The sequence below is a fragment of the Cavia porcellus genome, unplaced genomic scaffold (assembly GCF_034190915.1).
Source record: "Cavia porcellus strain 051 isolate PalLab524CR breed Dunkin Hartley unplaced genomic scaffold, mCavPor4.1 scaffold_32, whole genome shotgun sequence".
NCBI lineage: Eukaryota > Metazoa > Chordata > Mammalia > Rodentia > Caviidae > Cavia > Cavia porcellus.
The window spans coordinates 38,744,402-38,770,657 of NW_026947515.1; the positions used below are offsets into that span (position 1 = coordinate 38,744,402).

General features: G+C 50.3%; 1 protein-coding gene, 1 long non-coding RNA gene and 7 other non-coding genes across 12 annotated transcripts; 7 read left to right on the forward strand and 2 right to left on the reverse strand.

The window, feature by feature from the left end:
* Nucleotides 1-558: 558 nt before the first annotated feature.
* On the forward strand, nt 559-632 carry Trnai-aau (transfer RNA isoleucine (anticodon AAU)). The gene has a single exon. It is a non-coding gene; the product is annotated as a tRNA-Ile (tRNA).
* A 316-nt stretch (nt 633-948) lies between these two features.
* On the forward strand, nt 949-1,030 carry Trnas-aga (transfer RNA serine (anticodon AGA)). The gene has a single exon. It is a non-coding gene; the product is annotated as a tRNA-Ser (tRNA).
* Nucleotides 1,031-1,317: 287 nt separating this feature from the next.
* Trnat-agu (transfer RNA threonine (anticodon AGU)) lies at nt 1,318-1,391 on the forward strand. Its single transcript has one exon. It is a non-coding gene; the product is annotated as a tRNA-Thr (tRNA).
* Nucleotides 1,392-5,013: 3,622 nt separating this feature from the next.
* Trnap-cgg (transfer RNA proline (anticodon CGG)) lies at nt 5,014-5,085 on the forward strand. The gene has a single exon. It is a non-coding gene; the product is annotated as a tRNA-Pro (tRNA).
* A 561-nt stretch (nt 5,086-5,646) lies between these two features.
* On the forward strand, nt 5,647-5,718 carry Trnad-guc (transfer RNA aspartic acid (anticodon GUC)). The gene has a single exon. It is a non-coding gene; the product is annotated as a tRNA-Asp (tRNA).
* A 616-nt stretch (nt 5,719-6,334) lies between these two features.
* On the reverse strand, nt 6,335-6,406 carry Trnag-ucc (transfer RNA glycine (anticodon UCC)). The gene has a single exon. It is a non-coding gene; the product is annotated as a tRNA-Gly (tRNA).
* Nucleotides 6,407-6,979: 573 nt separating this feature from the next.
* On the forward strand, nt 6,980-7,051 carry Trnaw-cca (transfer RNA tryptophan (anticodon CCA)). Its single transcript has one exon. It is a non-coding gene; the product is annotated as a tRNA-Trp (tRNA).
* Nucleotides 7,052-10,601: 3,550 nt separating this feature from the next.
* Nucleotides 10,602-15,285, forward strand: Aurkb (aurora kinase B). Of its 4 annotated transcripts, XM_063242392.1 has the most exons (10): nt 10,648-10,724; nt 11,025-11,096; nt 11,740-11,814; nt 12,630-12,732; nt 12,808-12,859; nt 13,001-13,192; nt 13,420-13,558; nt 13,655-13,803; nt 14,677-14,851; nt 15,002-15,285. In XM_063242392.1, the coding sequence occupies exons 4-10, from the start codon at nt 12,705-12,707 to the stop codon at nt 15,161-15,163; spliced, it is 897 nt and encodes a 298-aa protein (XP_063098462.1). In that variant the 5' UTR covers nt 10,648-10,724; nt 11,025-11,096; nt 11,740-11,814; nt 12,630-12,704; the 3' UTR covers nt 15,164-15,285. The 4 variants fall into 4 exon arrangements, with proteins under 4 accessions (XP_013004168.1, XP_013004170.1, XP_063098462.1 ...); XM_013148714.3 differs by lacking the exon at nt 11,740-11,814 and having other exon boundaries at nt 10,602-10,724; XM_003466222.4 differs by lacking the exon at nt 11,740-11,814 and having other exon boundaries at nt 10,676-10,724; nt 11,048-11,096.
* A 1,644-nt stretch (nt 15,286-16,929) lies between these two features.
* On the reverse strand, nt 16,930-21,967 carry LOC134474417 (uncharacterized). Its single transcript, XR_010045286.1, has 2 exons — nt 21,448-21,967; nt 16,930-18,704 (listed from the first exon to the last, which is right to left on the reverse strand). It is a non-coding gene; the product is annotated as an uncharacterized LOC134474417 (long non-coding RNA).
* Nucleotides 21,968-26,256: the final 4,289 nt, after the last annotated feature.

Consider the following 26,256-nt stretch of genomic DNA (forward strand, 5'->3'; position numbering starts at 1 on the left):
AAGCTGCTGGGCCAGCGAGGGAGGAGCCGGTGAGGCCCTCCAGGGAGCGAGGGAGTCAGGTGAAGATAGGGCCTCGGTGCCCGCGGTGGGCACGGCTGGCCTGGGTGAAGCGAAGAGCCCAGAGGCCTTGCGAGAGGAAGAGGAGGAAGCCGGCGTCCAAGTGCCGAGCCCCGGGAGGGAGCCGGGCCGCACACTTAGGGCTTCCCTGGGGCAGAGCCTCCCGGGTGTCAGGAGACCGGCCGGCAGCAGAGGGGCGTGCCAGCCCCCCTGAAGCGCTGCACACAGTCGGGGACTGTAGAAACGGCCGCGGCCCAGGGCGATGCCGCTCTGCGTGTAATTGCATTTCTTTCCTGAGAGCGACTCGCCAGATGGAGCCTTAGAGCCTCGTCGCGCTTCTCAAAGCTGCTGAGGGAGCATTTCCTCTCCCTAAGCAAAAATAAACAGACTTCGTTTTGTTTAGAAAAGTCCTCGGCATCAACTACCCCTTGTGGGTTGGAACACGGGCCCACACTTCAGGAGTAGTTATCTAGAGGAAGGAGGCACTGCACACCAGCAGCTGGCCGGTTAGCTCAGTTGGTTAGAGCGTGGTGCTAATAACGCCAAGGTCGCGGGTTCGATCCCCGTACGGGCCAGGGCTTAGCCTTTTGGAGGCTGCTGTCCGGTAGTGTTTTTCCTCCCGCCCGCTCCTGCCCTCCGCCCGAGCGCCACTCGCGCCTCTCACACCAGCCTGCGGGGCTCCGCAGAGGGAGGGAGAGCGGGGGAGGGCTCCTAGCCGCCCGCCCGTCCTTTCCCGGAGGCCGCTGCTGGGCGACGCTGGGGGCGCTGGGGAGATGGCAAAGGAGGGTTTTAGAAACGCGGGATGCAAGTGGACTCAGCGGCCGCCGTGTGGGGGGAGCGTGGGCGAGGCGAGCAGAACCCTAAAAGGACAGAAGTCGCAGCCAGCGCCGTGTAGTCGTGGCCGAGTGGTTAAGGCGATGGACTAGAAATCCATTGGGGTCTCCCCGCGCAGGTTCGAATCCTGCCGACTACGTGCTCTTTTTTTTCTTCTTCCCTTACGCCCCTCGTCACCAGCCATGAAGCCAAGACGCAAACCGGACCCGTTGCCGTGCCCTGGGGACCCTTGCCCTGGAGCCTCCGAATCCTGTTTCCCAAGCGTGCGCGCCAGTCTAGTGAGTCTTATTTCCTTCACCAGTGGGAAGTCGCAGGGATATGGGGCTGGCTGGCTGGTGCAGAATCCGCTAAATTTGTTTTAGAGAACATGTTGTTTCAAGTCGTATTTTCCTGTAGGGCTTCCTAGAAAAAATGTTCTGCAGCCCTGGCGCTGTGGCTTAGTTGGTTAAAGCGCCTGTCTAGTAAACAGGAGATCCTGGGTTCGAATCCCAGCGGTGCCTTTATTAGCTCGGGAGAGGGCTTTGTGATGACATTTTGTGGCAAAATTCAATATTCTCGGGGTCTATCCTGTTTTTGTAGGAGAGTGCGCAACACGGAGGTTAGTTTCGCCCAAAATTCTTGGCTGTCCTACTGAAAAATGCTGCCATTCGTGGGACATCAGAGGTTACCTAGCAAGACGCAACAGTGCACTGGCGCTGGGATCCTAACCTCTGGGCTCTGCCGCCGCCCTCTGAGCTGCTTCCTTTACCCCACGACGCTCCTACAGCCAGAGTCGCTTTGATTTAGGGACGGAGGGTGTCTTTGCTAACTGTTGGCTTAGGGCCTCTAATTTTATATTTTCTATGTAAAATATAAAGCACTATATTTACATGTTTAAATTTCGGTGCAGCTTCTAGGAGCAATCTACAAGCAGGCCTCTCGCCTGTGTTTGTCGCCACCCCTCTCCAGGAGCGCGCTGGTGGGTAGGAGTCAGCGCACTCCCCGCCAGCCTGCCTTCAGGTTTCTCATCTGAGGGCGCTGAAGAGCTGGGACCAGGTGGACGGGAAGTGGCCGGCCGTGCGGTGCCCAGCGAGCCTGCTGTGAAGGGCTGCACGCACTCCTGGAGCCCTGCAGCCCTGGAGCCAAGCTGATGAAGGAGGAAGTGACCGCTGGACACGGTGAGAAATGAGACCCTTGGGCTGTGGCCAGAGCCTACGTCTCGCTGGAAGACTAAGTTAAGAGAGCGTTCCTTACCGGCCCGCTGTGTGAGTGCGAGTCAAAGCTTGCAGGAACTGATCACTTCCGGTCAAGCTAGTGCTGGACCCTGTGCATGAGCTCCTGGGCTCCTGGGAAAACAGAATCACAACACAACCGGAGCTAAGGGCTGCGTAGTGTGCTGGGAGGACTTGGGGAAGAGAAGAGGCATCTTAGCCGGTGGGCGGCTGGAGGGTGTCAGCAGAAGCTTTCGGGAGCAGGTGAAAAACCAAGCAAGAATGTGCTGTGTGTTTTATTAAAGCCTGCTGTGTAATAGACAGTGCGTGTTGAAGGCCGGGGAATACAGCAGTGAACAATGACACGAAAAGCCCTGCCCTGCTGGGTTTATAATCTGAGGAGAATGGAGATACAATAAACACAAACAGAACGTGTAGTGCTGTAACTATGCTAGACCAGTCCCACACCTATGCTAGCTAGACAAATGCTGTAATTAGCACGAGGGGTGGGAGGCCAGGGTTGGCTTAGGAGTGCCTGCAGCTTGCAGCACAGTACTGTGGGACGGGGTGAGTCTGGTATGTACTGAGGGGCTGGCGAGACAGGAGCTCCCTGTGCGGTTCAGGTCCACCCTGAACTCACTGCCCGGGCTGGCCTCAAACTCACAGCAGTGCTCCTGCCGCAGGCTCCAGAGCGCTGGGATTATCGGGGTGCACTGCCACCGCAGCCAGTCATGAGATGAATTTAAGACATTTACAAAAAAAGTTTAAAAAAGTTTTAGTAACTGACAGTATGTCAAATCTGAAGCGAAAACATGATCTTCAAGAAGGCATTTGATGCAAAAGAAACCACCAAAAGAGTGCGGTGACAGCCCATAGAATGGGGGAAAAAATTGCCAGCTGTTTTTCAGACAGAGGACGAATATCTAGAATATATAAGGACTTTTTAAAAACCAGACTCCTGCATCTAAAGGCCCAATCTACAAGTGGCTTCTGAGATGACGAGACACTAAAGGCCCAATCTACAAGTGGCTTCTGAGATGACGAGACACTTCCCAGGAGAAAAAGCATGAACAGTATATGAAAAAAACGCTTGCCGTCGCTCCCATTCGGGAAATACAAATGAAAACACTGAGATTCTATCTCACTCCAGAAGAATGGCGAAGAAGAATCATGAAACCAACCAAGAACAAGTGCGGGCCAGGCTGTGGGGGAAATGATTCCTCCTCCATTTCTAGTGGGAGTGTAAACTGGTGTAACCATGTGGAAATCAGTATGGTGATTCCTCAGAAAACTAGGACTAGGGGGCGGTCCCATTAGACCCCGTTATTCCCCTCCTGCGTATCTTCCTGAGAGAGTTAAAAGCAGCACACCACAGTGATGTATGCACACCCGTGCTTACAGTAGCACAATTTATGGCAACTAATTCTTGAAAACAGCCCATAGGCTCATCAACACATGAATAGATACAGATTTTTTTTTTTTGTCTTTTTGAGACAGGTTTTGCTCTGCAGTTCAGGTTGTCTCTGAACTCACAGCAATCCTCCTGAGTGCTCAGTTTACAGGCGTGTGCCATCACACCCAGCAGAAAATGTATTTATGTACAGTGGAGTACTACTCTCCCATAAAGATAAATTTGAGTCATTTGTAGGAAAATGAAAGCATCTCGAAACCATAACCATACGTGAAATAAGCCGGACACACAGGCTTAAATATTGCATTGTTTCTTTTATGTGAGAAACCCAAAGGAAAAATATGGGCCCCAAGGGGACAGAGTTTAGGACTTAAGGAGAGCGTGTTCAAATGGGGAGAACGAGGACTGAGGAGGGGGGAGAGGGAAGAGAAGGGGAACATGGAGACAAAGTTTTGTAAATGGGGAGAGTTCAATTGGCTTTAACCTCGCTATGTAGCCCAGGCTGGCTTCGCAGTGACCCCCTGGTCCTGGGACTGCAGGCCTGCACCACCATATCCAGCTCCGCCAGATCTTTCGGGACTTTGGAAGTACACGTGTGATGGGCATTCTCAGAGCTGAGAGGCTCGCGGTGTAGCTCAGGGGACACTGAAGGCCTCAAAGGTAGGCCTAGGACTATGCTCATGTGACCAGGTGGTCAGTCCCTTACCTTCTTTGGTGGAGAGTCAGTCTCCGGGGCCGGCCTAGACAGAACTGGAGAGCTGAGGCTGACCAGAGGTGGACGTAACCTGATGCTAACGGCTGGAGGCTCAGAAGCAGAGCCCACAGGGCTGTCAGGGTCAGGGACCGTCTTTGCTGGGCTGGCCTGGCGCCCCACGCTACCCTGCAGGAAAAGCAGGACACATCCTCTACCCTAGCAGCCACCTTTTGCAGAACATCTCTACCTCGAGTCTTTTTGGACAGAGAAATGACCACCTCTGTCTTTCAACTGGGCCCGTCAAACCGTGTGGGGAAACCACAGGCTACAGACCACCCTGACAGTCTTCCCGGGGAAAGGGACAGATGCAGGGGTGGTCAGAGAAGTGGTGTCCGCCTAGCGATCTCAGGATTCTTTAAGTGTCCCCAAGCCTTCCCGAAATCAGCCGTGTTCCCAGCTTGTTCCAGAGCTCTCCACCGCAGGGCTGGGTCGCAGGGCTGAGAGTGGAGACCTTTTGCAGGCTAAGCGATGGCTCGGAGTCCCTCCCCGCAGGAAACAGGAATCTCGCAGCTCAGAGTAGCCCAGAAAGGTGACCCTGGGACAGACCCGGACCACTGGGCTCCATTTCCTCCACGCTGTTTCCTGGGTGGGTCTCTGCAGAGTCAGCGTCCAGGGATTTCTCGATCCAAGCTCCAGAGTTCGGTATTCAGTCGTGGGGAGCGGTGGTGCCCCCGAAACGCCCCGGGACGCTTCCGCCATTCTCGTCTCCAGAAACACAGCAAACGTTGTACGGCCTCTAAGCGCATCCGCCAGCGGGGCTGCGTGTCGGCTCGTTGGTCTAGGGGTATGATTCTCGCTTCGGGTGCGAGAGGTCCCGGGTTCAAATCCCGGACGAGCCCTGGGTGTGTGCTTTTTTTTTTACCACACGCCGAGTGCACAGAGTGCGGGTTACAGTGGGGCGCGAGGCTGGACGGGCAAAGCTCAGGCTCCAGGACGTCCAGTGAGCTCTTTTGCTCGGAATGGACCCCGGGGCGGACACGGGCTCAGCGAGCAGCCTTGCGCGGCACGCTGGAGAGAACCGAGGCGCCTCCAGTCTTCGGCAAGGCTCTCGCGTTCTGACCCCCGTGCTCCTGCTTCTCCCTTCGCCGTGGCCACCAGAGTTTGGAGGCTTTCGTCAAGCTGCATTCGTAGGTGACAGATGGTGGAAGCGGGTGGGAGCTGCTTGAGCCGAGCCTGGAGAGCAAAGGACTCAGAACTCGGTTCCCTGCACCCGTGTCTGTCTCTTTCGGTTACTGCTATTCGTTTCTTTCGCGTTCAGACAGGGTCTAAGATGCGCCCAGGTTTCTGGATAGCGCCCCTCGGTGCCCGGAAAGAATCCCCCAGCAGCGCAGAGAGCACCAAGCGCCAGCGGCGGCATCTCAGCCAAATCAAGGATCCAGGAAGGGACCCAAACAGCTCGCTCCTCGTTAGTATAGTGGTGAGTATCCCCGCCTGTCACGCGGGAGACCGGGGTTCGATTCCCCGACGGGGAGAGCGTTGTATTTAGCTTTTTGACTTTATAAATCCGTCAAATTCCTCTTCTAAGACAGCGGGACTGAGACCTTGAGGAAACAACCGAAACAAAAACAATTTTGTCTCGACGTCGAGATCGTACTGGAAATTTCTAGTTTATAGTTTACAAATAACTCGCGACTTGAGCGTGCGGCTACATTGCCCATCATTCGCTACTAGAAGTGTTCGTGGACGATAATTTAGAAAATATAGATTTAGAAAAAAAAATACACAGATGAATGAACGCCATAAAACCGCCCACGTGACCGGCGCTCGCTTCCGCCCCCAAAGCGCGGGAGTTTCCGGCCACGCCCCGTGACACCCCCTCCCCATTCCCAGGCGGCGGCGCGGAGGCGGGCTTCGGGGCTCCATTTCGCCTTCTTGTGTCCGTGTTGCTCGGTTCGCAAGGCTCTCCGCAAAGCCTCCGCGTCCTGGGAGCAGATTACCGCGGGGGCCTTCGATCCGGAGCAGAGCGGTAGGACCGGGGACCGAGCCGGTCCTCTCAGAGCAAGGGTTCCCCGTGACAACCTGTCACCCACCACGCTGGGGTCCGGGAAAAGTACAATGTAGTATTTCAAATACTGGGAAAATAAAGGTTGCGTTGGCCGGGAATCGAACCCGGGTCAACTGCTTGGAAGGCAGCTATGCTCACCACTATACCACCAACGCAGCTGCGAGTGTAGGCTCCCTGCGCCTACTCAAGACTGGCTTTCGCTGATCCGCCATCTGACTCAAACCAGGTGCGGGTTGAGCGAGGCGGCAGCAGGCTGAATGAAGGCCGAGCAGGGCCGCACCCCTGCCATCGCTAGAAACCCGCCCCGCAGCACTGGGCTCTCCCCGGTCTCCCGATGCGGGAACTAAGACCCAGAGAAGCTAAGTAAGGCGATTTTCTGAGCCACCAGCCGAGTCGGGATTAAGTGTAAGATTTATGCAACATGCGAGGACAGCAGTGACACCGAGATGACAACCTCCCCTAGAAGTCAAAACCCAGAGATCGCTTCTCTGTTCAGTGAGCTGAAAAGGTTAAAGAACTGGGCCTAACAGCAAATATGCCTGCTCACAATTTGCATCTTTTCGTAGTTTGCCAAGAACCTGAGCTCAAGTCCTTGTGTGCGCGATCGCGCGCACCTACCTCCCCGAGTGCAGCGCTCGCGGCTCCAGAGGCGGGGCCTAAGGAGGCCCCGCCCCTCGCTGCTGACGGGACATCAGTTCACGAAATCTGTCAGGCTAAGGGGTCGGGCAGGCCTCGTGGCGCAACGGTAGCGCGTCTGACTCCAGATCAGAAGGTTGCGTGTTCAAATCACGTCGGGGTCAAAAGCCATCAGTGTTTTTGAAATACAGCAGCTGGATTTTGGAAAAAGAAGACTTTCTTTTAAGGGACTTTTTTGGGTGGGTCTTCTTGTATTACATGGGAAAAATAAGAATTTCATTATTTCTGTGATTTTTTTTTACCCCCCCCAAAGGCGCCGGAATGTCTCCTTAAATGCGAGAGTACTTTATTTCATTTTGCTGTTTCCATCAAATCGACTGATTAAAACAATAATCCCTTTAATCTCAGATAGTTTGGCTAGGTTGCCATAACAAAAATTGTTAATGAACAGTCTGCAATTCTTGTTCAGAGAACGCATTTGTAACACTGTATATTCCAGATTGGAAGGAGTGTAGACTGTAGCAATCATTATTTTTAAAACAATAACTCATTTATAACCATCTTAAAATACTTTTCTGTTTAGTTTTGTTTGTGTGTTTGTTTTTTGGTACCGAGAATCAAACTCAGGACCTTGCACTTAGGACATTTTTCTCTTTGGCAATTTAACTTACATTTATCAGTGGTATAACGGAAATATAATTCTATAACCCTAAATTATAATTTTAGTGACCACTTAAAATTTTTGATAGTTCTGTAAATTATTAAGCAATTCTCCTAAAGTTATACATCCTGGTTTTCTGGTAATCTGTTCTTTTTTTTTTTTTTACTATTTAAACTGTTTAAAATGTTGTGAAGGGTATTGTTGTGCATCTGTTTTTATCCTTATTGAATTAGCTCTGTGACAAAAATTCCTGAAACTTCAGTTCCTAGCTTAAGTTCTGATAGCTGTACTTCTAACTGTAGTGTGGTCCAAAGAGCTATGGGACTCCTTCAAGCAAAAGTCATCCTGGTTTCTTTTTTATTTTTTCGTTGTGTTTCCAGTGGTCGCTTCTTGTATTCAGAATTTGGTCCAAATTATTTTACGTGTTTTTAGTTGTCTCTGATTAAGTTGCGGCAGGACACAAAGATATTAAATACAGTCATTTGCCTGGACTTTTCAGCAGCCACTAAAAGGCTGGAACCATGGGCATTTTTGCTGCTTTGGCTAAATGGAAAAAAATACAAAGAAACCCAGGCTGCCACCCCCTCCTCGCTCCCCACAAAGCACTCAGAGTTGTCATCTTTCCCCATGGGGAGCTCCCTCCCTCCACATCCTCCCCCTACTGCGCGCTGGTGGCTGTTAGTGTGACAGGTGACAGGAGAGGGGCCGGGTTGTCCTGCCTCTGTCCACACAGTAGCTGCCCACCAGGTTTGAGTCCGTCTCTTCCTCCCCAACCTCGAGGCTCCCGCCTGTTGTCTTCCAGAGCTGTCCCCGTGTGACAGAGGCAGACAGTGGACAGCCCTTGTGGCTGAGCCGCACCTGCAGGAACTGCAGGCCTGCTGATGACTCCGGAGGGTCACACAGGGTGGCAAGGAGCTCTGATCGCCAAAGGAACACACTCCTCGGCCTCCAAGCAGCTGGGGCTACAGGTGTGCACACTATGGCCTGGTTGTGTTCTTACCTGCTGTACTCCTAAGCTTCATTCCTGAGAGCCTCAAACTTGCGGCAGTCCTCCTGACTCAGCCTCCCCAGTGTGAGTGCTGGGATTACAGGCATGCGCCCCCTGCCTGGCTTCGATGACTTTAAAAGGTGTACTAGTCTGCTCAGGCTGCCATAACAAAATGTCACCGACCCAATGGCATAAGAGCAGCCATTTATTCTCTCATAAATGGGAAGGTGTAAGTGCCAGACCAGTGTCCCCTGGGTTGCAATCAATGGGTCACCTTCTCCTTGTGTCCTTACATGACAGAGCTCTCCGGCTCTTCTGAGGACATTTGCTTCACTGGCTTAGGCCCCAACCCTCGTGACCCTTGCTGAACCTTCTCTGAGGCTCGGTCTTAAAATCCAGTCACACTGGGGCTGGGGCTTCCACGAGGGAGTTCTTGGCCAGTAGCAAACACATCTAACGTGGCCCATGAGATGAAAAGGAAATCAAAGCATGTGGTGGTGGTGCATGCCTCTAAACACAGCACTTGAGAGGCTGAGGCAGGAAGATCATTGTAAAGTTGAGGCCAACTTGGGCTACGCAGTGAGTTTAAAACCAGCCTGAATAACAGAGCAAGACCCTGTCTCAAAAAGCAAAAACAAAACAAAAAAGAAATCCCAAAACAAAAACAAAAAAACTAGCGAAGGGCCAGAATGGAAGCTGGGGGTGTAGCTCATTGTGGAGGCCCCAGGTTCTATCTCCAGTACTTTTAAGAGCAAAAGAACTTTCCAGAACAAAATGGTAGTGTCACAAGAATAAAGCATACTTACAAGAAAGTATGCCTGATGCAGGAGAACAGAACGTAATTTTGAACAGAGCTGCATTTATTTCTCTCAGGTTAGACAGGAGGCATTCAAAGTGTGACCCACACTGATCCAGGATGATATAAAACTCTAGTTATAAGAACGTTAAAATTCTTACAGCATTCATCAGAGCACTTATTTATATTGACTATCAGAAAGATGTGGCCTTGTCATTTTTGTTTATTCGTTTAGATTTAATTTTCCAAGGAATACTTTTGCATTGCTCTGTTTTTGTAATACTGGGGATTCAAACCAGGAACTTCACACTAAATTACACCCACAACATTTTTAAAAATTTCTTTTGAGACAGGGTCTCCCTGGGTTACCCAAGCTGGGCTCAGACTTTTGCAGTGGTCCCATGTCGGTCTCCCAGGATGCTGGAATTACAGGAATGCATGAACACAACCTGCTTGTATTGTATTTTATTAAAGTATTGATTTGTAGTAGATTGAAAATATTCAAGATTGGTTCTTATCAAGTCACCTGAGAATGAAAGTAGAGGGCAGCAGAGTTTGTTCACTAAGCTGGGCCGGCATGTGAGAGGTCTGATACATTTTTGTTTTTGTGTTCGTTTTGTGAAAGATGCAAATGCCAATCCTGTACTGGCCCATCAAGTATTTCTGAAAGGCCAAAATCTTTTGCTATAAAGTGCAAGTGGGAATTTGAAGACTAGGGATATTACACTGCATCTATTAAGCATATTCCCATTCATACACTCTTGACATGTTTCAGAAAGGTCGTGATTTAAAGTATATGGAAGGTAAAAAAATTTAAATAAATAAATTTTTAAAAGTGTATAGAATTGCGTCGGTTATACGCAAATACTATGCCATTTTATATGAAGTACTTGAGCATTCACGGATTTTTGGTATCCGTGGAGTTCTGGAGCGACTTCCCCGCAAAGACAGCAAAAAGATCATTCTACTTAAGGAGACTTTATTAAGAGCGGCATTTAAATTCTGGTGCGAGAGGGGCAATTAACAAACGGTCTTCGCATAACTGGTCTCCCTCTGGCAGAAAACAAATGTAAGCTCTAGTTCATACGTGCATTAAGATAAATTCTGGTCACTTAGAAACATTAACGTTTCTAAATGGAAGAACTGCATCGGGAGCCTCGGGAAACCTGACCAAGCTGGAAGCCGGCGCGCGGCTGTTAACTCTCTGGCCCTTCCCGCGGCGCGCCGCGACTACGTCAGGGCAGCCAGCCAATGAGATTGAGCGTGGGCGGCGCCTCAGCCAATGGGACCAGGGCGGGAGATTTGAAAGTGTCTCGGCAGAGACCGAGCTGGGCAAACTCAGCAGCCCGCAGGTGATCCGGAGCGGTGCAGTGGCTGGGCCGCGGGTTCCAGGTGAGCTGACCCTCTTTAGCGGGTGAGCAGGCCTGATCTCCTTTCGTGGATGATCAGACAGGTCGGGGGTCCGTTTGGTTGGACCGCGCGCTCCCCACCGGTGAGCGATGAGCGTTCAAGGGTGAAGGGGGTTGTCGTAGAAGTGTGCGGGACGGGTAGTAGGGCCGGGGCGGTGAGACCAGGTCCGGGCTGCTTCCAGACGGAGGCCATTCGGCTGACCTCTCCCTTTCACCAGCACAGGATAGCACTTCCGGCTAGACCTCTCCTTCCCTTTCCTTTTTTTCCCCCCCCTTCACCCAGCTCTCGTCCCCCTTCTCTCTGAGGATGGCCCAGAAGGAGAACGCCTGTCCCTGGCCCTACGGCCGGATGCCGGTAAGGCCCTTCCCACTTGCCCCGCCTCCTCCCCTCTGAAAGGCACTTCTTCCCTTGATGCTCTGACCTCGGGGCCCCGACTGTTGGCTCCCTGTTTGGCCCTGCGCAGCCATGTCCTGTCCGATGCTACCCAGTCTTAACAGTGACTTCAGCTTTGGAGGACATCTGCAGGGCTGAGCCAACTTGTCACATACAAATGATATCCTGGACTGAGCAGTCAGGGTCGGACCTCAGGCCATGATTCCCAACTCTACTCTGAGAAAACTGGGCAGGAAACAGTCTGGAAGAAAACATAAAGTTATTGTGTTCAAAAGATTCAGGACAAGCTGGGGATTTAGCTCAGTGGTGTAAGTGCCTCCCTGGCAAGCACAAGATCATGAGTTTGATCCCCAGTACAAAAAAAAAAAGTAAAGGTTCAAGACCAATCTGAACTAATCCTTTGGAATTTAGTTGGGGTGCAGACGATCAAGCTCAAGGCCTCTGCATCCTAGGTAAGTGCTCTGCGCCAGGGCTACACTCCCAGCCCTGGAGTTTATTTTAATGACTGGTATAAAGACTCAAATCTGTTTTCTAATTATAAAAACACCTTCCATTAATTTGAAGTCATGCATTTATTTATTTTTATTTATTTATTTTGAGACAGGGTCTCTCGTAGTTCAGGCTGGCCTTGAACTCCCAGCAACCTCCTGCCTCAGACTCCCAAGTGCTGGGATTACAGGTGTGTGCCACCACACCCAGCAATGCCTTTACTATGTATATTAGAATCCTCTGTGTTTTGTTAGCTTGGTTGTCAGTCTTCAGGAAGCAGGTGTTTAGGGGGCCTGGGTCCGTTTCTTCTCTTAGCTGCACAGACTGCTCCCTTTGGGGGTCAGTTGGGCGCCCCCAGGAGTCCATTGGTTTTCTTTCCCTCTGTCCTGGAGCACTGAGTGAGGCTGGCAAGGGGAATCTGCTGACTGAGGACCCAGTGTCACTTTTGCCTTTGTCACTCCCAAAAAGAATTGGAGTCTCTTACCCTGAAAAGATGAAAGTGAACAAGTTGCCTGTGGCCATCAGAAGAGCCCTCTGTGTCCCTCATCTTTTGCTGCAAGGGTTAAATACTAGTGTTTGTTTCAACATTTAAAGCCTTAAGGACATTAACAATGCCTTCATGGCCTGAGCTTTTTAGGGGACTTTGAGAACGCCACTGTGCTAGACTCTGAATTGTGAATATCCGCTGCCCCCTGGGACGGGGGCCCGGTGAATGAGTTTGGTGACAGTGAGACAGCTGTGCAGACTGAGAAGCTACATACCTGAGAAGGTGGCGCAGGCCTCAAGCAGAGATGAAGTGTGACATGTCAGACTAAGTCCTTTGTCTGTTAGTAATCCTCAAGGTGCAGAAGCTTGGTGGGTGGGGAGTCAGACTGTGGTTATCAGTATTTTTCTTGGGACAGAGGGTGGATGGCTCTTTACCAAGTAGCTGACATGCTGCTGGCTGCATATTCCACCCTGGTCAGTAGGACAAAGGCCCCTCAGAGCACCTCTGCTTCTTCTCAGTCTCAGTCAGGCCTGAACACCCTGTCCCAGAGAGTCCTGCGGAAGGAAGCCACCACCCCCTCCGCAGCTGTCCTCATGAGCCGCCCCAACGGCCAGCCCGCAGGTAACTGGGCCAAGGACAGGACTGTGTAGAGGGGAGGAGTGTGGGAAGACCTCAACTTACCTGTGCTTTCCTTAGCTGCCCCTGGCCAGAAGGCGGTGGACAGCAGCAATGGAGGGTCCAACTTGACGTGAGTGCCCAAGCCTGGGGTGGCATGGGGGTCCTGGAAGGGTGAAGAGAGAAAATCTGGGAGGCCAAGCTTAGGGTCAGGAGGAAAGGGACAGAAGAAGACTAACAAGCTAGCACTAACCTGCCCCTGCTTTCTAATCAGGCGGCCCCTCACGATCGACGACTTTGAAATCGGGCGTCCGCTGGGCAAAGGCAAATTTGGAAATGTGTACTTGGCTCGGGAGAAGAAAAGCCATTTCATCGTGGCCCTCAAGGTCCTCTTCAAGTCTCAGATCGAGAAGGAGGGCGTGGAGCACCAGCTGCGGAGGGAGATCGAAATCCAGGCCCATCTGCAGTATGCGCGTCACCTCCAAACCAGAGCCCCTCTCTGTCCCTCTCCTGCAACCCTCCGGGGTGCCCTGCGGTACCCGGACTGCGTACCTTAGCCAGGGAGGCCCCTGGCTCTCAGGCCTTGCCGACTGGCGTCCATGCCCCCTTACGACCCCCAGCACCGGCCCACTTCTGACCCCATCGGGTCCTGTGGTCTTCCCTCCCTGAGGCATCCTCTGTCTCTCCCCCCAGGCACCCCAACATCCTGAGGCTCTACAACTACTTCTATGACCGGCGGCGGATCTACTTGATTTTGGAGTACGCCCCGCGCGGGGAGCTCTACAAGGAGCTGCAAAAGAGCCGGACCTTCGATGAGCAGCGGACAGCCACGGTCCGGGCGGGTGGGCACCCAGGGCACCATCGGGAGGCGGAAGCTGGGCCACGCTGGGTGTAGCGGCGACCTGACCGCCGGGTCCTGGGCCTGCAGATCATGGAGGAGCTGGCAGATGCGCTGCTCTACTGCCACGGGAGGAAGGTCATCCACAGAGATATAAAGCCTGAGAATCTGCTCCTGGGGCTCCAGGGAGAGCTGAAGATCGCTGACTTCGGCTGGTCTGTGCATGCCCCGTCCCTCAGGTACGGTGGGCCACAAGGCCAGTCCTGTGCAAGGCTGTCCAGGCCAACACAAAATCCCATCGAGTCTGAGTCTCTAGAGACATGGAGGTTTTCTTTTTTCTTTTTTTCCTTTTTATCTGTACGGGGATCGAACTCACGACCCCCTGCCTGCTTGCAAGGCAGGTGCTTTGGGCTGCTGAGCTAAATCCCCAGCCCGACATGGGGGTTTAAGCTCAGCACTCAGCAGGCTGAGGCAGGAGGGTTGCTGTGCCTCTGAGGCCAGCCTGGGCTACATAGTGAGTTCAAGGCCAGCCTGAACTACAAACTACACAGAGAGATTCACTCCAAACAGAAACACCAAAAATAAATACGTAGTTCTAAAATCAACTGGATTATGTTTTCTTTTTTTTTTTTTTTTTTTTTTTTTTTTTGTCTTTTTCATTTTTATCGGTACCGGGGATCGAACTCACGACCGCCTGCTTGCAAGGCAGGTGCTTATGCCGCTGAGCTAAACCCCCAGCCCCTTGGATTATGTTTTCTGATAGAACTTTTTCAAATGTCAAAAAGAAAAGATTATAAATCTTTTAATAAGTCTATTGGATTTTTTCCCAGTAGTATGGGGATATTATGTGTTCCCCTCAGCTCTTTTTAAAATTAGTTTTACTCAGGGCTTTGCATGGTTGCCCAGGCTAGCCTCCTGCCTTGTGATCTTACCTCAGCCTGTGCTCCTGTTTACCAGTTACCATATTAAAATGCTCAGGATGGCATGCAGGCCACCGCTGGGGCTCGGGTTGATGTCCTCACCCATCCTCGCCCCGAGGCTGGGACACTGCTGTGCCTGCTGGGAAGCCTGCCCACCCCCGGGACCTCCACCCACTTCCTGCATCTCTCCAGGAGGAAGACCATGTGTGGCACCCTGGACTATCTCCCCCCAGAGATGATCGAGGGGTTCACACACAACGAGAAAGTGGATCTGTGGTGCATTGGGGTCCTCTGCTATGAGCTGCTGGTGGGCAACCCGCCTTTCGAGAGTGCCTCACACAACGAGACTTACAGGCGCATTGTGAAGGTGAGAGGGCTGTGCCCGGCTCGGCCGGCTGTAAATGTGGGGCTGGAGGTGGCCAGAGTGGGTCACAGGCCCCTCAGGAAGCCCTGAATGGGATGGATACTCCAGGAGAACCCCACAGACCGGCCCCACCTTCTTTCTCCACCCCTGCAGGTGGACCTGAAGTTCCCCGCCTCTGTGCCCACAGGGGCCCAAGACCTCATCTCCAAGCTGCTCAAGCATAAGGCATCCGAACGGCTCTCCCTGGACCAAGTGGCAGCGCACCCTTGGGTGCGGGCGCACTCCCGCAGGGTGCTGCCTCCGTCTGCCCCCTGAGTGTGCCCGGCATATGTTGGTGTGTCTGTGATTGTGCAGGGAGACAGGAGAGGTCTGGCCTCTTCCCTTATGTCTTCCACCTCCTTTTTATTTAATAAACCTGTAGCTTTTTGTACTGGTGAGCGCAGAGGTTTCTAGGTGAGGCTTTGCTGGGGAGGAAGCTTCCTTCAGAGACAGGTGGGGGAACTGCCCTGGGGGAGCGCTGCGGCTTGCCCACCTGACACCCTGCCTTTAGCTCTGAGGCCACCTGCTCCCTCCCCTGGCCCTGTCCCCTCTCTGTCCCCTGACCCTTCTTTGTTTGCTCTGAGTTGTAGAGTCTGCAGTTTGGGAAAACCTTAGCTCCCCACTGTTTTTGTTGTTGTTCATTTGTTTTGTTGTTGTTTTAAAACAGGGTCCCATTGTGTGGGCCAGGCTGACCTAGAATTTGCAGCAGTCCTCCTGCCTCAGCCTCCCAAGTGCTGGGATTACAGGTGTCTGCCCCCACATCCTACTTCCCCACTGCGATGTTAGATCTCAGCCATCTCTGCCTTCCTTCTCTGGGCTTCTAGCATTTTCTTCTGCTGGCTCATTGCCTGGCCCTTGCCAACCTAGAAACAGCTGAGCATGGTTGTATTAGCCATGGAAAAATATACTGGAAAAATCACCTAACACAAAGCCTATTATATACCAAGTGTTTGATTTCTTGCAATTTGTTGAATATTGAACACAAAAACTGGAGTTTTTTGGAGAGAGGGAGTACACTTTTACACCATCACAAATTCAAAAAATAAAAAATCAAATAATTGTAAGTCAGGACTGGAAATGCAGCTTAGTATAGAGTGCTTGGCGAGCATGTATGAGTCCTTCGGTTGAATCCCAAGTACTCCAAAGACAATCACCCTAAGTCATGGAATGTATAGTTTTTAAGTCACGTGTTTCCAGTATCTTGGCCCTGAAGTGAATCTCGGCCCTTTTTCATTTTTTGAGACAGGGTCTTGCTAAGTCACCGAGTTGCCCAGGCTGGGCACAAACATGGTGCCTCCCAGACTGCTGGGGTGACAGCCTGCAAAACAGGCCCCATTAGACTGCTGCTGAGGCTTTCACTTTTACCTGCTGCTTCCCACTATGGAGCTGAAGGGTTTTAGGGCTGGAGCTGTAAATCAGTAGTGAGGCCGAACCAAGGCCCTGGGTTGATTTCTAGGACTGCAGAAAAAAGATTTTACTCTCATCCCACGGCCACCAAACGCATGTACATCTCCTGTCCCCACATCACAGTGTTGGCTAGATTGATTCATTTGACAATGTACTGAGCACCTTCTACAGGCTTTGTGCTAAAGGGGAGAGGTGAAGCATTTTTTTTAAAACTGCACCCAGGAAGCATCCATGTATAGGGAGCCGATGTTTAGTGCTTCCTGCATGTGTGAGACCCTGGCATCCACTACCCTCCTGTCTTACACAGCCCTGGACACCCCTGAAGTCAGCTGTCTTGGGAAACTTGCTCACTTCCTACGCACATAGATGCCAGACCCATCTCCACATTCTCCCGTCAAAGCACCTAAGCTGTAAATATCCACCAAAACGCCACTTCCTGCACCACATCCCTCGTGTGTGATACATTTTTTATGTGTGATAGATTTTTGAGCGTTAGTATTACCTCTGATGGAATATATGTTTTGCAGGTATTTTAAAGCTTCCAGCAGGAATAGCTGTACACACTTGAAATCCCAGCACTTGGGAGGCTGAGGCAGGAAGACTGCCTGAGTCTAAGGCCAGCCTTGACTACACAGTGAGACCTCCATCTCAAGAGAAAAAAAAAAAAAAAAAAAACCCAAAATTCCAAATGTGAGCTCAAGGCCAGCCTGAGCAGCAGAGAGATCCTGTCTCAAAAAGACAAAACAGCAAAATAAAACAATCTCCTGATGAAGTTATTAAAACTTAAATTGTTATAATCCATGCACAGCTATTTTTAGTAGATGTTAAGCAGGGCAAGAGGATCAGGACCTCTGTGGTGGCGGGGAGGCTTTCTTTTTTCCCGTCTGCACCAGGAGCCCAAATCAGGAGCTCGCCCGCCGGCAGGTGCTTATGCACTGAGCCGAATCCCTTGCGCCAAGGTCCTGCCTGATTCCACTTTCACCTGTCTTTTTCACTTAGCAAGCATAAGAAATCAGGTTTTCAGGCTTTCTTCTCCTTTCCCCTCACTTCTCTTTCCCTCATTTTTATGTATATACAAATACATATTCATACATGTTTATATATTCGTGTATTTGCCTTTTAATTTTTTTGCCTTTTATTTTCAAGTCAAACAAAGCATTGTATTAAGGGAAGGAAATCAAAAGGCCACTGCCAGAAAAATAGGTCAGACAATTTTTGAATATTTTCCCACAAACAAGAACATATTCCCTATAGTAATTTTGTTTTTATTCCTAAATCTCCACAGTGTAGTAGAACTCTCTAAGTACAAGACAAAAAACAAAGTTCCAAACGTGAGCTCCTCTGCCCCAGAGTGATCCGGCCTGCAGATCAATCCGTGGGGTGCACCTGGAGGCGGAACGGGGATTAAATAAAGACAGGGGAGACAGAGAGATGGAAGCAAGTGGAAAAAATCCGATCAAGCCCCCAGTTTATTCCGGACATGATTACATCTTTTATAGGCCAAGGGCGGGCTGGTGGGACAGGAAGAGGCTACGGGGATGAATACAACAGGGTCACCGTCACATCCGGGTACGTCACGTAAGCAGGAGAGGATTATGGTTAATGTAGGCAGACGCAGTGCCCATAGGGGAGAGAGGCAGGGAGGCAGCAATGGGCTGTCGCTCGGCTCCCTACATCTCTTCCCTTTCTATATTATTTAATCAAGAGTATGGCAGGCCCTGCCGGACAGCGTCTGTCTTAGGTCAAGGACCTCATTGCATGAACCCAACCAGGCCTTACCCATCATGGGCTTGCAGGACAGCAGTTGGTCCTGTGCCTGTCTTAGGCGGCCGATGGAGTTAACATGCATGTCCTAGTTGCCCGTCTCTGACTGCCTGTCCATTGCCCGAGGGCAGTTAGGCCGCATCGTCATATGGGCCACTCGTGGGAATTCCTTCCTGGTAGGTTTGTTGATCTGCCATCTCCAGCTGATGATAGTGTACCTGAATGGGCTTTGCCATAAACGCGTCTATCCGGTTATTAATGAGCAGCATAATCCTCTGAAAATACAAGGACTCACAGAAAGGAGAAGCAATAGGGCAGCTAGGGGACCCAAAAGGGGCGCTAGGTAAGGGAAAAGCTCCCCCCACCACATATCGAGGAGAAGGGGTTGGCAGCCATTTGTTGGTGTCTCTGTTGAAGTCGTTCTCCTATGTCTTGGAGTATGCCTCGCATAACACCGGCCGCAGTCTATTTGGCTGGTTTATGTTCCCCCAGACTGAGAAGAGCCTCTTCCGTGGTCACAGGGGGTTCTGTGCAGGGCTGTCAGCAGTTGTAGTCTGTTTGGCAGGGGTCTCAATCCACCATGGGTGTGGTATGGCTCAAGGAGAAGGCTGAGTAGGCAGCATAAGGCTCCGGGGGGTTGTGTCACCTGTAAGAGAACACCGGGGATTGTGCCTCGGGAAATGACATTATTCCTGGGCATTGCATGGGGTCTTTGAAGAACTGTCTACTTGTTTTACGAGGCACTCAGGTAGCCATCTAGCTTCTCTATCTTGTTGAGAGTAAATACACACTGAGCTGCGTCCCCATATGAGAATGGGATCAGGGACATGCTGTGAATTAGTCAGGAGGTTTCTCTATAGTACTGAAGCAAATTGCTTTTGTGTTTTAGAATGCCAAAAACGCATGGCTGCTGACTGTCCAGAAGCATCCAAATTTAAAAAATAAAGGATGAATAAGGCATGGGATAGAATATTTTTAGGTGTCCTCGTAGAGTACCATTTTCCCTTTTTATTTTATCAACAGTGAATTTTAGGAAAAGATGTGTCCTTTTAACTATGTCTTGACCTTGAGAGTTATAAGGTATGTCTTTTATATGATCAATATTAAGATGTTGACAGAAATGAGCAAAGGCAGAACTAGCATAGCCTGGACCATTATCAGTCTTTAATTGTTGTGGGCATCTCAAAACTGGTAAGGTAGTTCACATATGGCTAATAACGTTTGGTAGCTTTGCCTGTCTGGGGACAGGTATAAATGAAATCATTAAAAATATTTATAGTTACATGAAAATATTTAAGATTGCCAAGCTCAGGAATGTGGGTGACATCCATTTGCCATAATGCATTGAGGATTGTCCTCTAGGATTAACCCCAAAGTGTGGAACTGGGAGGTGCATGGCACAAGAAAGGCAATTTTTTACTATCTGTCTGGCTTGTTTTCTAGTGATCTTAACACAGAATTACAGAAAAATAAATGGTAAGAAATCAACAGTTAACAAGTTACGTACTGTCATCTTAGAAATAGCTGTTCAGGTTACAAAATTAAAGCATTCAAAGCGACATTTAAACAGTGACAATGCCAACAGTTCTCAATGATCCAACAAAAATTTAGTAATACAGTTATCAGTCCTATACACTTGTTTTTTATCTCAAAGAGGGCAAGACCAAACATATCAAAACAGAAAAAAACAGTTTAAAAAAAGATTTAAAGAAATACAGATTTTTAAAGCAAGTCTACTGGAGATCTTTACTGTTTACTTAATTGTCTCTAGTTTCCTCCAAACAGTCGTCCCCATCTTCACACACATTAAATACACACTGCATATTATAGAACTAATCAAACCATTACAGCATGATGAAGGCTCCTTAGGTTTTCAAGATCTGACATTGGGGAAGACAATAACAACTACCATAGTGTCTCTCATTCTCCTTTTAGCAGCTGTCCCCATCCTTACATATGCTGAAATTAAACTTAAGAGACCAGACCAATATCACTCCAATCAGTTAAATGAGTCAAAGTAACTGACATTGGAATCTCTATCTCTGGAGTCTTTTTTGCAAAATGACCAGTCTCTCCACAGGCAAAACAGTTTTGTTTATGCTTTTGAGATAACAACTGTTTAACTACAAACCCCTGCAAGGCAGCAGTCACAGCAAAGGTGTATATATCCTGTTAGGCCTGTTCTATTTTTAGGAGGTCTGATAGCGGCCCAGCAGGCGGTGCCGGCACCTTTAAAAACCAGCTGTTCAACAAAATCAGTGCCTGCATCAGTGCAGCCAAAGATTCTGTTAGCTGCAGTAATCAAACCATCGACAAATTCTGAAAAGGGTTCATCTGGGCCTTGCTTAATGCTACTGAGAGAGGAGCTCATATTATCTTTTGCAGGCAGCTTTCTCCATGTTCAAGTAGCTGCTGTTTGAATTTGAGCGAAAAGTGTTGGATTAAACTTTTGAGCCTTTCTGCATGCATAGGCATCTTTCACTATTAACATATTAAGGTCCCACCCATTGCTGGCTTGTGTATTGTGCCTGGCTGTCTCTTTTGCAACTTTTTGTATATTCTGATTTTTACAAAAGATTATCCCCACCCGATAAAGTCACTTGAGCCAATCTTTGCCAATCTGTAGGTGTGAGCCAGCCGTCAGCCAGAGAATTTAAAACAGCAAGAGTGAAAGCAGCTGTAAGGCCATATTGGGCAACTGCTGTCTTTAATATTTTTTTTTTCTGTCTTTTTCTCTTTACCGGTACCAGGGATCGAACTCACAACCGCCTGCTTGCAAGGCAGGTGCTTATGCCACTGAGCTAAATCCCCAGCCCCTGTCTTTAATTTTTTTAAAGCTGCCACTGTGAATGGCGTATGAGTCCTAACAACTCGTGGTGCTCACGCCCTCTTGCGGCTGTGCAGCGCCATCTTGGGGAGGTATGTTTGTTTCCGTCACCAGAAATGCAGTTTTGGGGAGGGACCCACGCTGATGTGGCGGAAGTGAAGCAAGTGCCATTTTAAGAGTGCCTGCTGGAGGCAGGCGCTATCTTAGGAGCACTATAAGGTCTTGTGCGACTGTGTCCTCAATCTGAGGATCTGCATGCCTCTGGGCAAGCAGCTCAGAGATTAAATTCCAATATGCAAAGGTGGTCACCAGAACCTTTTTCCAGACCAAAAACTCTATAATAATCTTTTAAAGCATCTCTTACTCTTTTCCACCTCTTGCTATCTATGGAACCCTCTAGGGCAAACCTTATGGATAAATTTAAAATACTGCAATAATTCTTTTGTTCTAACCCTTACCCCTCTTGTCTTTCATACCTTTATAAGGCCTCCCATGAACACTTCATGTTCGTTCAATGCTTGATCTATGTCCGGGAAAGGGAATGGGGTCGCCGTTCACTCACCATGACTCGGGCAGGTACGCTGGGTAGTCATCTGCACAGGCCTCGGTACTTGATTTAATGTCCTGTTGCTTTAAGCTTTAATCCTTGTTTAAGTTTGCTCACTCCTCGCCGAGGTCTTTGGTTCAATTTGCTTTCACTTTCAGTTTAAGCTGGCTGTCTCAAACGGTTCCCTCGTTGACTCCTCCGTGCCAGGAGCCCCACGTTGGGCGCCACTTGATCCGGTCTGGGGATCAATCCGTGGGGTGTACCTGGAGGTGGAACGGGGATTAAATAAAGACATAGGGGAGACAAAGAGAGATGGAAGCAAGTCGAAAAAATCCGATCAAGCCCCCGGTTTATTCCGGAAGTGATTACATCTTTTATAGGCCAAGGGCAGGAGGTGGGACAGGAAGAGGCTACAGGGATGAATACAACAGGGTCACTGTCTCATCCGGGTATGTGACGTAAGCAGGAGAGGATCATGGTTAATGTAGGCAGACGCAGTGCCCATAGGAGAGAGAGGCAGGGAGGCAGCAATGGGCTGTCGCTCAGCTCCCTACACCAGAGGTTTTCCGCGCCGCTCCCCTGCCTGTACCCCAAGTCCCACAGTCAGGGTCCTACACCTCCCAGCTCCTCATCTTATCCCACTTTCCACAGGCATGGTTTTGAGCCCTATATTGTTGCCTTAATATTTAAAAGTTTATTAAGCTTAAATGAGTTGATTCTCTTTTAAATGATAGGAATGGGGGTAAAAATTCACTTTTCCAATTATATCAGCAAGTGACATTGGTCAGGCCTCTCTGCGATTACATTCATGTCTCTGTACTAGAAAGCAACATTTTTAGCATGTGGGGATTTGCTTTAGTATTGCACTGTATATACTTTGTGTCTTACTGGTTTTTTTTTCTTTTCTTTTTGATACGGGGTCTCACTGTGCAGTTCAGGCTGGCTGAGCTCACTCTGTAGCCCAGGCTGGTCTCGAACTCACAACAGTCCCCTCGCCTCAGCCTCCCGAGTGCTGGGGTCACAGGCGTGAGCCTCCACACTTGGCTCTTTTTTTTTTCTTTGTGTCTTACTGTGAGGCAGGGCTTTGCTGGAGACTCATGGTGCCCCTCCTGCCTCCGTCTCCTCAGTGCTTCTTGCTTGTTTCTGCCCTCTTTACCCTGGAAGCTCTGACAGTTTGAACAGATGCACAGCATGAAACAGCTACAGTGCAATCCTCCCTGGGTGTGGTGGAGCATAACTAACCCTTCTACTGGAGAGGCTGAGGTTAGAGGCTCAAACCCAAGCCGGCCTGGGTTGCACAGTGAGTGAGAGGCCCCACCTCAATCAAACAAGCCAATAGAAAGCTCCTCCGGAGGGACACAGAGGTGGTTTCCCGTGCTTAGCTCTGTGGCCATGTCTTTCCCAGGCTTGCTGTGTCCCCCTGCCGGGGCTTTCACTGGGGATATCTGGAGAAACACAGAAGTGCTGGGTTGTCGGGCACACCCCGGCTAAATCCCAGTGATGCTTCCAGTTGCTGTCCAAGGTCAGGGATGGGCCCCCAGAGATGGAGGTGCCACCTCCTTCCATGCCTCTGTGCTCCGTGCTGCAAGCCTCTCCAGCGTTGGTGTCCACTTCCCAAGGCGCCAGAGCACCTCAGGATCCCCACCTGGTCACCTTCCCTTGCGCTGATCAGAAATGGGGGATTCACTGTGGAAATCAGTATGGAAATTCCTCGGAGAACTAGGACTAGAGGTTCCATTCAGCCTCACGGTCCTCCAAGAATGAAAGGCAGGGACCACGGTGATGTACGCACACGCGTGTTTACAGCAGCACAAGCTGTAACAGCTAAGTCTGGGAAGCAGCCCAGATGCCCATCAGCCAGTGAACGGATAAGAAGATGTGGCTCTTCTACACAGGGAAGTACTAGCCCCTGTGCAGAAGGATGAATTCGAGACATTTCTGGTAAATGGATGCACCCTGAGACCTACTCTTGCATGAAATAAATTGGTCATAGACGTACAAATTGTCTCTCTGATTTGAGAAACTGAAAGTGTAAATAAGGACCAAAATGTGGAAGAGAAATTGGCGAAATAGGAAATGGTGAAACAGGAAGAAAATGTTCAAATGGGAAGGAGAACTGGGGCGGGGAGGAAGGGAAAAGACAGAAAAACTAGGAACAGCTTTTGTACACGAGGAGAAGGGGCCTGAGGGACAGTAGGGGACCGGCAAAGGAAAAATGAAGGTGTTCCATGTACAGGCGCAACTCCCTAGGCTAAGTGGGAGCATTATGTACCCCTAAAATGTACCAGTAAACAGTTATAAAGACAGGAAGAAAAAGAAACACACACAAAGATCGCAAGACCTGACAGGAATCTTTCCTATCCCCAGCTCTCGCAGGCTTCTGCTCATGACTTCTCTTTCTTTTTTTCCCTTTTTTTTTTTGGCCTTTGAGACAAGGTTTCAGCGTAGTTCAGGCTGATCCTGAACCCCTGTCATCCTGCCTCAGCCTCCCAAGAGCCGGCATTAGAGGTGTCTACTACCACACAGGGCCCTGTGCACTTTTTTAGCTGGTTAGATACTGCAAACAGCCAGTATCCACCCCCACCAAAGAAGTGTTTCAGTCCTTTACACGGAATCTCAGAGCCAGGCACAGTACCACACGCCTGAGATGCCAGCGCTCAGTCCAGCGCTTGCCACAGTCCAGAGTCGGCCTGGTCTGCATAGTGAATCCATCTAACCACAGTGAGACCCTTTTTTAAAAAACAGAACTGAGAGAATCGACTCCCCGTTTGTAATGTAACCCCCCCCCCCGAGCTATGGAACAGAGCAGTAAGGAATGTCTCACTCCCTAATTCCTCCTTGAGATATCAGAGCAGGACAGGAAGGAATACATTTGCTAGTCATTAACCACAAGATGTTCTGTCCTCTGTAAAGGAAAAGATAAGTAAAGGAATGTGCTGTTCAAACGAGACCGAGTTATACCTGGCACTCTGAGATCAGACCAGGACCCTCAGTCTCCATGGTTACTCAGCCCCAGACCCCTCGAATCAGCATCTGCCAAAGTCCTGCGCCGTTCAAAATTAACCAATGCGATCTGCTTCTGTAAACCTGCTTGCTTCCCGCTTGTGCCCTTAAAAACCCTGCACAAATTCCCCTCGGGGCCCTCCGCACTCGTTTGCCTGGAGGACACCATGCGCATGGAAATAAACTTTTTTTCCTCACCAAGAGTTGAGTCCTTGGGGTCTCTTTCCCTGCGGCGTCGGCCCTAACATTCTGGAGGCCCCAGCAAGATAGCACGTCTCACGGGAGGTGACCTCAACGGCTCTGCGGTGGGTGAGTACGACCGGTCGCTTCTTATTTTTACTCTGAGGGTCAATCTACTGGTATTTTACGCCCCGAGCCAAATGGCTCCGATCTAGGGGCAATTTTTGTTACCTGTTTTTGTTATCTGTTCTCTGTTCTCTGGTGACCGGGGGACGCCCCACACGGTTCTCCGTGGCTCACCGTCTGCGATAGGGCTTCCCTATCGATCTGGGGAATTTCATTCCCAATCTGTGGTCCGTCCAGGCCAATTCGGAGACACCCTTTGAGGTGACTCATCTGGGGAATTTCGTTCCCAATCTGTGGTCCGTCCGGGCCAATCTGGAGACACCCTGTAAGGTGGCTCGTTTGGAGTGAAACTGATGCGTGAGAGTGAGGTGGCCGGCCTGTTTGTCCTGTGTGTTGTGGGTATCGTGTTTAGTTATTTGTTGTATCGCGCTTGCGTTAACCGCCCTGTGACCATAGAACATCATGGGACAGTCGACCTCATCCCCATTGTCCCTCACCCTCGACCATTGGTCGGAGGTGCGGAAGAGGGCTCACAATCTCTCCTTGCAGGTCAAGAAGAGTAAATGGCAGAATTTCTGCTCGACTGAGTGGCCCACTTTTTCAGTGGGATGGCCGCCGGAGAGGACTTTCCACCTGCCCCTCATCCTAGCAGTTCAGAACATCATCTTCCGCCCCGGACAAGGGGGCCACCCTAATCAGGTCGCTTACATCCTAGTATGGCAGGACCTCAGGGAGGAACCCCCACTGTGGGTGAAACCCTTTCTTCCCCCTTCTGACTCCTCTATACCAAAACTCTTAGCTCTGAAAGGACCTCCCACTCCCGCTCCAGCTCCGGTCCTGCCCGAGTCTCAGCCTGATCTACCTCTGCTCGACATAACCGGCCTCCTCCTTCCCAGCTGACTCAACCTCCTCCGTACCCACTCTCTCCTCCAGCCTCCTCGTCCGGATCAAGCGCTCCTTCTCCTTCAGCACCCTCTTCACCTGAACCGAACCCCTCTTCTCCTCCGATACCCACGTTCCCTCTGTATCCCCCGCTCCCTACGATGGCTTGCTCTGGGTCTACACCTCCGGGGCCCACAGGCCCAGCCCAGAACACTCGGAGCAAGCTACGGCCTGAGGACCCAGTTGTTACCCTTCCCCTTCGCCCCTACGGGCCCATGATAGATGACAGGTCGGATGGAGGGCAGATGCCCGCTTTACAGTACTGGCCTTTTTCTACCTCAGATCTCTATAACTGGAAAAACAATAACCCTCCTTTCTCTGATGATCCGTCTAAGTTAACAGGTTTAATGGATTCTATCATGTTCTCCCACCAACCCACATGGGATGACTGCCAGCAGCTTCTAGGGGTCCTGTTCACCACCGAGGAGAGAGACCACATCCTTCTGGAAGCCCAGAAAGCTGTTCCTGGAGAAAACGGCAGACCCACCCAGAGACCAGACCTGATTGATGATTTCTTCCCCTTAAAATGCCCCAACTGGGACCCCAACTCACCTACCGGTAGGCAGCATCTTT